General features: G+C 39.6%; 1 protein-coding gene across 1 annotated transcript in view; it reads right to left on the bottom strand.

The window, feature by feature from the left end:
- The window catches only part of LOC123668044 (multidrug resistance protein homolog 49-like), an 88796-nt gene that overhangs the window by 21946 nt on the left and 54371 nt on the right, over positions 1-12479 (bottom strand). Inside the window, 11 exon segments of the mRNA XM_045601837.1 lie at positions 178-339; positions 1937-2019; positions 2392-2510; positions 3630-3764; positions 4172-4230; positions 5057-5206; positions 7010-7152; positions 8371-8557; positions 8946-9170; positions 9961-10156; positions 11470-11594. Coding sequence (XP_045457793.1) covers positions 178-339; positions 1937-2019; positions 2392-2510; positions 3630-3764; positions 4172-4230; positions 5057-5206; positions 7010-7152; positions 8371-8557; positions 8946-9170; positions 9961-10156; positions 11470-11594 — 1584 coding nt within the window.

Here is a 12479-nt window from a genome sequence, read left to right as displayed (position 1 = left end):
ATCTAAAGAAGAGAAAAAAATTAATTACGGAATCTCTTGATATATATTTACATCCCATTCAGTATAACTTACACTTGACTCTGTTACATTAGCAAAATATGAATGAGATGAGATGAACATAAAAAAACTACCGTTGTCTTTGGCTAAAATTTCCCAAGAAGTATAAAGAGTTCTGACCCCGTATAGCTTGGAGAACAGCAGAGCGAAGATGGGCATGGTGGCTCCGATCAGCAGCGACGCCATTCCGCCTCCCAGCAGCAGCGGCCACTCCTTGCTGTTCAGCTTTAAGAGTTGCCAAGTCGACACACTGGTCTCTTTTTCACTGCTTTCTTCTTCGTCCTGGTAGAAAAAACTTTAATTAGTATTTTTTTTTGTAGATTACCTAATCTAGTGAGGAAATGTGTACATAACTAGTCTTTATATATTTTTTCTTCTTTTATAATTAGACGATCTTTATAATTACTTTCCTATTGACTTTTATAAAAATAAGCATCATTTATTCCTTCTTTGCCCCCCCCCCCCCCCGCCTCTTGAGACACAGTATGGTGTCGTCGTCTTCATCATCATCATCATCATCATGATGACATGAGACACAGTATGATGTATTACAACCATAAGCAAATAAATTTGTTACTTGACAACTTCTTGATTCACAATTGCGAATACAAACGTGCCGTAAATGTAATGGAATTCGACGATGAATCAAAATAACATACATAAAATTTTACCCGTTGGGTACCGTCCCATCAAACAGCGCTAAAGGCAATCGGTGAAACAGGCCCTTAGACTGTAAGGAAATATATTTTTAGTCCACCAGCCCGCAGTAGAGTAGCGTGATGGATTAAGCTTCAACCCTTCTGCTACATGGAGAAAGGCTTATGTCCAGCAGCGGGATATTAATGGCTAAATCATGGTCACAATTTTTTTATCTCGCACTAAATAACCGACGCGGTAAAGCTTTAGATTAGGAAAAAGCGAATTTCGGGACCTTGGGGGGAGGGGGGGAGGAGGGTGGGGAACGCTACCCTTGGTACCACTGTCACACCTCAGAGCCCCATGGTTATGGAGATATCCATGGTTAAAGTTTTGAGGTTAGAAGAAGAATTTCATAGCTTTTACAAGTTATTTTCACATTTCACACGCGTTTTTTCAAATTAATCTACCACTTTAAAGTTAGAGAAACGCTTGGCTCCGGCGCTGCGGGAAGTGCAGCCCTTCCGCCCTTGCGTGCGAGGGCTGCCCTCCCTCCGTGCCTCCGCGGCATAAAAAACACTCTAGGGGTAGGACAGACCAAGACCACGTGGACAGTGAGGTGCTCCGATTCGGTTTTGGGTATTTTTCGAATTTCTAAACCTATATTCTAGCACGCAATGTTACTTATTTTATTAGAATATTATGTCTGACGCGTTATTTTGTTTAAAAGTGTCGATTTGTCACACAATGCAAACAGTACGAGCTCAAAGGTATTATAATAGCTTTAAATTCTTCTTCTAACCTCAAAACTTTAACCATGGATATCTCCATAACCATGGGGTTTTGAGGTGTGACAGTGTTACCTTGTATAGATTCCCCTACACTCTCCGTCTTCCACACCCAAAAACCCCATAATTCGGTTTTTCTAATTCGGTTTTTCCTAGTCTAGATCTTAGCCACCGACGCGTTTGTAGAAATAATTACGGAATAAATACTTTACAACCTAACGTGGATGGGTAGAATCGGGCAGAAAACATCATCATCATCATCATCATCATCACTTCAGCCTATCGCAGTCCACTGCTGGACGTAGGCCTCCCCAAGTTCGCGCCAGACATCCCGGTCTTCCGCAATCCTCATCCAGCCTACACCGGCAATCTTACGTAGATCGTCGGTCCAACGGGCCGGAGGACGTCCCACACTGCGTTTGCACATAAATAATATAATTTACCTTTTCAGGCACAGCCATCGGAGAGGAGGCGATCTCCGGAGCCATGGAGCCCACGCGTCTGCTGCCGCGCACGAAGCTGTCCCTTCTGAACGCTTCTGGAAAGTCAGGAAATATTGATGAGAGAAGTTATAACTCAAATTTAAAAGTTTTCCTATATTCTAAGTTGTATTTTAAACATTATTCAGTACTTTAATTTAAACTTTTTTTTTAAGTAAAACTTCTATACGTACGCTAGACTTAAGGAGTAAGCTGGTGAATGCGTGACGAAAAGCGTGATCGCAAGAGGTAAACGAAAGTTGAGAGCGAGATATAAGTGAGTGAAGATAGAAAGAGAGAGAGTGAGAGAGTTACGTTTCGTAAGTTTTACTTCAGTCGTGTGGTCTAAAGCACTCTTTTTTTTTCAATTTAGAATTATCAAAGATACGGTGGCGATACGATGGCGTTAGATGAACCAAGAGAACACCAACCTCTGCCAGTGGAGTGGACGCTGCTGTTCCGCCGCAGACAGCTCGGTCTCCTGTCTGACTCCGCCTTCGAAGCCTCGTCGTCTTCGTCCGCTGACTCCGGTAAAGATGCCGTTATACTCCTGGTATAGCAGAACATATATAGACTAGCTGACCACGCAAACGTTGTTTTGCCATATATATTATTAACCCCCCTTAATCTCCTCCCCCCTTGTAACTTGGGGGTATGAAAAAGATGTGGTGGTATGATGGTAAATAGATTTTGGCCGATTCTCAGACCTACCCGATATGCACACAAAATTTCATAAAAATTGGTCAAGCCGTTTCGGAGGAGTTTAACAACAAACACCGCGACACGAGAAGGTAAAGCTTTAGATTAGGAAAAACCGAATTTCGAGACCGTGGGGGGAAGGGGGGGGGGACGCTAACCCTGGTACCACTGTCAAACCTCAGAACCCCATGGTTATGGAGATATCCATGGTTAAAGTTTTGAAGTTAGAAGAAGAATTTCGTAGCTTTCACACGTTATTTTCACATTTCACACGCGTTTTTTCAAATTAATCTACCACCTTTAAAGTTAGAGGAACGCTCCCTCCTCCCCTCGGCGGCATAAAAAAACACTCTAGGGGTAGGACAGACCAAGACCACGTGGACAGTGGGGTACTCCGATTCGGTTTTGGGTATTTTTCGAATTTCTAAACCTATATTCTAGCACGCAATGTTACTAATTTTATTAGAATATTATGTCTGACGCGTTATTTTGTTTAAAAGTGTCGATTTGTCACACAATGCAAACAGTACGAGCTCAAAGGTATTATAATAGCTTTAAATTCTTCTTCTAACCTCAAAACTTTAACCATGGATATCTCCATAACCATGGAGTTTTGAGGTGTGACAGTGTTACCTTGTATAGATTCCCCTACACCCTCCGCCCTCCACACCCGAAAACCCCGTAATTCGGTTTTTCTAATTCGGTTTTTCCTAGTCTAGATCTTAGCCCACGAGAATTTTATATATTAGAGTACAGTAAGACATAAAAAAAAAGTTTATAGTCTACAGAACAGTTTCGTGAGTGTTTCTGAGATTTGTACATTCACCTATCCTTACTTAAACATCATTTCCCTTATTCAGGAGAGCTTCTTAGCGATGGCATACTTATAAGTTAATGTTACTCCCACTTTTTCCTATACGACTTTATTTTCCCTCAGCTGCAGAACCTATAACACGTAGGCCATATTTACTTGTGAGTCATATCGTCCTGCAGCAGCTGCCAGTACGCGCCCTTTCTCTCGAGCAACTCCTGGTGCGTGCCTTGCTCTAAGACTGCTCCTTGTTCAATATAAACTATCCTCGAGGCGTTTACGATTGTTGATAACCTGAAATTATTTAAAACTTGACATAATCCATGAAGGTAAAATGTGAAATTTTGTTTTGCATATTTGTATAAGACTTTGCAAGATTCCAAATTTTTTTAAATATGTATTTGTTTGATATTGAGGTTGTGGAAATTAAAGATTTGATTTTTCGAACATAGATTTATTGTTTGTTGGCGTTACAAATAAAAAGAGATATTGATAAGAAATAATTTGTAGGTAGCAAAGAAAAGTATAGGTGGAGAGACATAATAATGTTGCCGTTATTAAAATAATACGTGCTTCAACAGTATTATTGCAAAACAGCTTCAAATTTTGTAACGATATTAATTTAATCTTTGTAATTCTATAAAGTAGTAACGTAATGGTTCAAAGCTCCATATTAAAATGACTATGAATGCCGTACAAACCTGTGTGAAACGACTAGAGTAGTCCTTCCTTGACTGGCGGCGTCTAGTGCGGCTTGAACCTAAAATAAAATGTTACACCTAAATAATTGTTTCATTTATAATGTTTACATTTACTCCAATGCGAGCCGCTAAAGAGAGATAAAGAAAGAGAGAGAGAGAAATAAAACTAATAATAATAATAATATTTATTTATTTCAAATATTTGTGTGCGTGTATGTAAGTGTGTGCGTGTTAGTGGGTATTTGTGTGTGTGAGTGTTTGTTTGTGTATGTGGATAAGTTTTATTTTGTTCACTTATAAAAACACTAAAAATGTCCAGCTAGGTTACAGTGACCAAAAGTTTTTCCGTCTGATTCTAATTTAATTTCAATAACCAGTTTGTCAATTTAGATTTACATATACGATAAGTTAGGGGATAAATATTTAATTCCTTATTTTATTGTACAGTATGGGACTCAAATAATAATGCTGACGAATTGAGGAAACTCTGTGACATAATTCTACATACAATAAAACCAATACGGGCATACTCTATCACGTCTCCGTTTTCCGGATAAAAACCGTTCATCAAATGGGATGAATTTGTGTTTACGGCGAACAGAGCAAAGTACAAATAACTGTCGAACTGTTAATACCTCACAAATCTCGTACAGTTCTGTTGTTAGGAAATGGATATAGGTCGCGATATCATAATCTTTAGGATACATCTTTGCATTCTTTCCAGCTGAAGCAAGATTGTTTTGGTCGCACCACCTCAAATTGGTATGCAGTAAGCAAGTAACGATTGCACAAGGGCATAATAAACCATCTTCATAATTTGGAAACTAGCACTCCGGACAGTAATATAGTACGCGTGCTGGCACACGACGACGCAGCTCGGCCTACCTGTCGCTCGGAGGCGGGGTCCAGCGCCGACGTGGGCTCGTCCAGCAGCAGGATGGCGGGCTTCCGCAGCAGGGCTCGCGCGATGGCCACGCGCTGCTTCTGTCCTCCGGACAGCTGGGCGCCCTTCTCGCCCAGGGTCGTGTCGTAGCCCTGCCAGGTACGATACAGCACTATTATTTATATATATCTGTCTCCTACTAGTTTCGCAGGTCAATTTTTGGTATGTTGTTAGTTATATACAGGAATAGTTTTAGTATATCACGGCATAAACATTAACAGTTTATTTGTTGCAATCCTTAAATGTTCGGGAGGTGTAAATAATAAAGGACAAACAGGTATCTCGCAAGTTGTGGACCACTGAGACATCGGTACTGTTCTGTCGAAAAGTCAAATATTTCAGCAATAGTCGAGAATTTCGGGCCAGCAAAAACCAATTTTGAACTTATTTCTGACTGCCTACGAGTGTGTCAAAATTTGAAGATTTTTTTGTTAAACGTAAAAAAAAAACTATTAGTAAGGCAGAATGTTGAAGCCTAGCTCGTTTACTACTGGTCTAAGATGTTTATATCAGTATCGTAGTGTCCACATGCCCATCTGTCAACTAGAACGTGCTAAGCAGACTATAGCACAACGAATAGTATTTTTAGGCTAAGCTCTAGACTAGGAAAAACCGAATTATGGGGTTTTTGGGTGTGGAGGGCGGAGGGTGTACGGGGAAGCTATACAAGGTAACAATGCCACACTTCGAAACCCCATGGTTATGGAGATATCCATGGTTAAAGTTTTGAGATTAGAGGAAGAATTTAAAGCTATTATAATACTTTTGAGCTCCGCGTCTGACTTCACCTTAGCTCCGGCGCTGCGGGCAGTGCAACCCATGCGCCGTTTCGCAACTTTATAAGTTATTTTCGAACAGGAGTACATAAAAACGATCTCGACTCCAAGATCAACAAACGATACAACTTACGATACTCATGCTCCGTTCCATAGTCTTCACATGTTATTTTCACATTTCACACTTGATTTTAACATTTCACACGTTAATTTAACGTTTTCACACGGTTTTTTAACAAACGATACAACTAATATTTAACATCTGAGAAATAGATGTTTTAATAAAAAATGACAGGCCACTTATCGTTTCACTCCAAAACATTGTAAGAATAAATTCTATGTTTTTGTTTAAATAACTGTAAAAGCAAAGGTCTAAGACCATACAGCCTTGTTTCATGTTATGTATTTTACTTAAATATATTTTATTTTTATTTATTTACTGTTATAAACGAAAAATACTCAATATTTTAGTTCATTTTATATGACAATAAATAAATAAATAAAATATAATGAAGTGAAAAACATGACATGAATAAAAAAATTACCATAATCTTACTGACTTCAGAAAAGAGCCGTTTATAGGCATAATTCCGTTACAAAAAAAAAAACCCTAACCTATCTAATTTTAAAATTACACCGTTAATAGACATAGTTTTGTTACTAAAAAAAAAAAATAACCCTATCCGTTTGTTAAAAAAACCGTGTGAAAACGTTAAATTAACGTGTGATATGTTAAAATCAAGTGCGAAATGTGAAAATAACATGTGAAGACTATGGAACGTAGCATGAGTAACGTAAGTTGTATCGTTTGTTGATCTTGGAGTCGAGATCGTTTTAATTTTGAAAATAACTTATGAAACGTGAAAATAACGTGTGAAATATGAAAATAGCGTGTGAAATGTGAAAAAACGCGCGTGAAATGTGAAAATAATGTGTGAAAGCTGCGAAATTCTTCTTCTAACCTCAAAACTTTAACCATGGATATCTCCATAACCATGGGATTTTGAAGTGTGACAGAGGTACCAGGGGTAGTGTTCCCCACCCTCCCCCTTCCCCCCACGGTCCCGAAATTCGGTTTTTCCTAATCTAAAGCTTTACCTTTTTATTATAAGTACTTACATTGACAAGCTTAACGATGAAATGATGCGCGTGCGCCGTTTTAGCTGCCTCGATCATCTCCTGCTCGGTCGCGTTCTCCATTCCTAGCATGATGTTCTCTCTGATGGTGCCGCTGAACAGGACTGGCTCTTGACCCACCACACCTGTTCATAAAATAAATATATACTATAGATAACTTATATAGCGAACTTATTCCCTATTACTAGTAACGATTATTATCTTTGCTCTTCAAGTTGCGGTAGGAAGACACCAACTCCTTGTGGGATTTGAAACAAATACAAATATCCACCCCGAGCGAGGATCAAACCCGCGACCGCTGATGCTTACATGCTTACTTCCACTTTTTACCACTACACCAATGCGGTTGTCAAAAAAAATCCTAATGAGGACATTCCTTGGATGGAAACAAAACTATCATTGTGTGTAACGTAACATATGTAGGTACATATGAGTTTCAGTATGTCAGTATCAGAGTGAATCGTGAAGGTTCAATAAACTTTTAAGAGGTTTCGATAAACTACTGCAGCTGTTGCTACTGGCACTTGTAAACAATTAAAACATCAAATCAAACAAACTGATGTACGTCTGATACTGATAGTAATCAATGAGTTGTTGTTTAAATATAAATACTGAGTGCATATATGACAACTACTTGTACCTATAGTAACAGGTATAAGAATTATTTGCTACAATATATGTCATAGTAAAAATGGGTACAATGAAGTTTGTCGTTTTTGAAGACTCCTTATGAATCGATTTTCATATAAGGCCGGGGGCCTTATGAAAAAAAATATGAGTAAAATCTACCGAACGTATGAACATGCTACGTATTTGTAACGCCATTTAGGGATCCCAATAGTGTTCCAATAGATGGCGTTACGACGTTTTCTTATAACGCCATCTATCAGAACCCAAAAGGGTTCCGATAGATGGCGTTATTTGATTCTTTTTTTTTACCAGTCTTTTTCTTAGACTAGTAAGCCCTTTTTGTGTCTATTTAGACAGTCAATCTGAAGGAATAAGCTCCAGTCGTGCGTCGAAGCTGACACACACACTTTTTTTGTCAATATTCTTAATATAATGGTCAAAAGTCTTTGCGAATGAATCACTGACAGCCACAACAACAGGAAAAGTTATTATTATTATAGACTGGCTGACCTGGCGAACTTTCTACTCGCAACCTGGAGCAGCTCGTCTAGGGACATAGTCGTATGTCGACATAGTCCTGTGGTGAAGAAGACAGAGCTCCTGGGGAGGGTCGGCGACGCACTTGCGATGCTTTTGATGTCGCAGGCGTCTATATACAACGGCGACCGCTCACGATCGGGTAAGTCGTAAACAGAAAGATATAAGAAACTCACCAATACTCCGCCTGAAGTGCTGCAAGTGCAGAGCCGTGAGCCGGTGTCCGTCCACGGAGACGCCGCCGCTGTCGGGCTCGTAGGCGCGCTGCAGCAGCTGCAGCAGCGTGGACTTGCCGCAGCCCGAGCCGCCCACGAGCGCCACCGTCTCGCCCGCGTTCACCTTCAGGCTGAGGCCGCGGAGGACCTGGGGGTTCATTTGAGTTTATTGATTAATACAAAACATAGGAATATTGGCTGTAATAGGAGATTATAAACGAAAACTAATTTTAAAGATCTTTATGAGAATTAAAAAAGTAAAATTTCCTTTTCCGGATATTAAGTGTCTATTTCGATTACTCCAAGGTGAAGACTTGCTCGAAAAATATAACTCACATCGATGAGTAATTATGAAAAAAAGTTAAAGCTATAATTATAAAAAAGAATCTGAAAATATAATGACTTTTATTTGTAATGTTACTTAACTGGAATATCAAATTAGTTGTTTGCAAATATCCACTACGTGCAAATATGGACAACAATTTGCAAAACTAAGCAAAATATTTTTTTATTTGTATGAGTAATTATTAAATTACCTTGACATCTGATCTTGAAGGGTAGTTGAAATATAAGTTATCAAATATAATATCCCCTCTGAACCGGTCAGGCTTGTGTCCTACGTCCTGTAGGGCGTTGATTTTTGACTGTCTCTCTAGTAGTTTGAACAGTGACTTGGCCGCGCCCCGAGCCGTTGAGAATATTTCAAGATGTGGGTTGCACATTGCTATATTTTGGGCTGCCATAAACGAGCAAAAGAGTACCTGAAAAATGTTTTTAAATTAATACACATTTCGATAAAATAAAATAAAAAGTGAAAATGTGAATAGATATATACAGGTTGTCCCAAAACTCAACGTCAAGCCAAAACAGGGTGACAGGATTGGTTGTAACCATTATGAGAAAAATCAGAAAAAAAAATCTATCCCATGCAGTTTGAAAATTATGGGCATTTAAGAAAAACCTAGAAATTTGGTCAAGCTGTAACCATTTTTCGATTATTGTGGTTAATTTTTATTATATTTGTTCATTTAGACTTTGGAACCGTAACCTTAAATAACATTTCTAGAACCAGGCCCTCCTTTCAAAGTAGAAAAATTGTAAAAATTTTAAATTCATAGTTTAACAAATAGCCTTAATTCTAGAAAACTTGGGGCAATTGTGTCATTATTTTTGACTGTGGTTCTAATACAGTGATAATTAAAAGTGGTAAAAATTAACCATAATAATCGAAAAATGGTTACAGCTCGACCAAATTTCTAGGTTTTTCTTAAATGTCCATAATTTTCAAACTGCATGGGATAGATTTTTTTTCTGATGTTTCTCACGATGGTTACAACCAATTTTGTCACCCCGTATCGGCTTGACGTTGAGTTCTGGGACACCTGTATATAGGCAGATAGTACTGAAATTAAGATTTTTTACAAGTAGGAAATTAGGTTTTTCGTTCTTTCTTCAAATTTACTTATTGTCAGTAGTTCTGGGACCTTATCTAATAGCAGTTTCTCCAGGACACTCGTCCTTCACAAGCCGTTCCCGCAGTATGAGACTGACCGTGACCATGACCCCGGGGTGGTAGAGGCGCTCCTCCACCGGCAGCGGCATGTCACGCACGCAGAGTACGGCGCCGTACGCGAACACCACGGCGTTGAGGCTGTAGGTGAGCAGCCAGCCCAGCCCCGCGCCCGCGCCCGCCCACAGGCAGCGCCGCCGCGCCGCCGCGCCCGCGCCCTGCAGCGCCTGCGAGTACCTGGCCCGGGCCGACTCGTGAGTGCAGGCCGTGTAGCACCGGCTATGTTTGGGGCTGGTGCATTCGCAAACTTGCCTGCCCATAGCATTGTGACTGAGCAACTAAGAACCCCCTCCTTATGGATAATCACAAAAAGAAAGGCCTTCAGTTTCCAGTGGTCCTACTTTTTCGAGTTAGGGCAGTAACCCTGGTCAAGGTATGGTAAGGGGTTGTTGATAATATAATTTAAAAAAAAAACAGGAATTGATCGACAAAAATTGGAGTTCAAAAGTTTGCATTAAAAAATTGGGTAGGTGTCATCTGACAAGGCTCAAAACTTCGAATGATAAAACCGTCACATTTGTTTCAGACATAGGTACTTGTTGAAATTAAAGACATCTACGTAAAACTGTATGCTTTACATGCATTGAAGCTTCCTGAAGCGAACGATTCCGGAGCACCACTTACCCGCCACTCGAGCTCCTCTGGGCTGGAGGATATCCCAATCTAGAGGAGCTCAAGAGGTTGTTTAACTCTGTGTTAAACAGCGCGATCACCCCAAAGGCGTGGCGATGTAGTTGCTTTGTTCCACAAGAAAAGAAATAAAACCCCCCTTAGAAACTATAGGCCGATCATCGCTTCTAAGCCACATCTTCAAGTTGTTACAAGGGTCGTCGCGAATCGTCTGGCATCAAGATTTGATGCTTTCCAGCCCTCAGAGCAGGCTGGGTTTCGAAAATGCTAGGGCACCGTAGACTACATTCTTACTGTTTAGCAGATTATACAGAAGTCAGAGAAGTATAATCGGCCGCTACGTTGGCCTTCGTGGATCACAAAAAAAAATCTTCGATTCCATCGAAACCTGGGCTGTTTTAGTCTTTGCAGTGGTGCCAAGTCGATAAGCGTTATGTGAAGGTGCTGAGGAATCTTTATCGGATGGCGACAATGGCAATCCAAGTTCAGAACCACCAGACAAAACCCATCCAGTTGCTTTCAGGTGTAAAAAAGAGTGATGTTATATCCCCGAAACTCCGAAATTACAATTCTTTATATATTTATTTAGAAAACCAAAAGCTTACAATTTTTATCATATAGCATACAACAAATAATATAGCCAATAACAGATTTCCCTAAACTTAACAAATTAGTATTATGGAGATATCGTTGACAAAAAAAAAAGAAAACTACCGCCACAATCAGTACATTCCGATACACAAAAAATGCTTATAATAGAATTTTGATGTTCAGATTGAGACACAGTTAACTAACGCTTAACAATACACGAATTGCATTAATAAAAGGGAATATTACGCTCCAGTATTAAACACACTCACTTGGAGACCTCGACGTCCTCCCCCGCGTAGGCCCGCACCGTCCTGATGGCAGACAGCGCCTGCTCTACGACACGCCCCGCCGTGCCGTACGATACCACTTCTTCTGACGAGCAGCGCGTTACGTTCTGTTGAGCATATTTTTATAACTAAACTAGCTGACCCGGCAATCGTTGTCTTGCCGCTAAACGCTATTAAAAATAGGGGTTGATGGTAGAGGGTTGTATGTATTTTTTAATGTTGTATCATAAAAAAATAGAAATTAAAAATTTTGTCTAAAAAATAAAAAATAAAAATTTTGGGATGGACTACCCCTAACATTTAGGGGGATGAAAAATAGATGTTGGCCGATTCTCATAGATACCGGATAAGCACAAAAAATTTCATCAAAATCGGTCAAGCCGTTTCGGAGGAGTATGGCAACGAAAACTGTGACACGAGAATTTTATATATTAGATTACTTTAATTACAACATTTAGGTTAATCTTATGTTTGGTTATATTTGGTCATTTCTTCTAAATTTTCTTTTACATTTATGTTATATTGGTTTCTAAAATATAATTGCGCTATTTATTATATTTCCTGAAAATAATTAATACTCGTATTAAGATCTTGTCTGAAATGTAAAATGTTCGTGGTTAGGTATTGTATATTTAAGTCACCAGTGTATAATGGGAATATTGTGCCGAACTCGGCGACGGTGGTCTTAAAGAATCCTCTAAAAATTAAACCTACATATGTCATAGTTAGCCTTTTACCACAGTCATTCTTGTAGCGACATCTATCGCGCGGCATACAAACTAGAGAAAAACTGACGTATCCTACATCGCGCTATCAAAGTTATCAAAGTGATAGAGTATATGTAGCTCGCCAGACACAGCTCCCGTCTGGTTGGAGGATCCTCCCTTTGCGATGGCGGACGAGGAACTCAACACCTTGTTCCTCCGCATCTCCAAACTGGTGACCTCAACGTGATTCTTCATACACCTCCTCCAAAGTCTATACCATGGTCA

This window comes from Melitaea cinxia, chromosome 30 (assembly GCF_905220565.1).
Source record: "Melitaea cinxia chromosome 30, ilMelCinx1.1, whole genome shotgun sequence".
Classification (NCBI taxonomy): domain Eukaryota; kingdom Metazoa; phylum Arthropoda; class Insecta; order Lepidoptera; family Nymphalidae; genus Melitaea; species Melitaea cinxia.
This window is presented reverse-complemented; position numbering and strand designations above follow the sequence as displayed.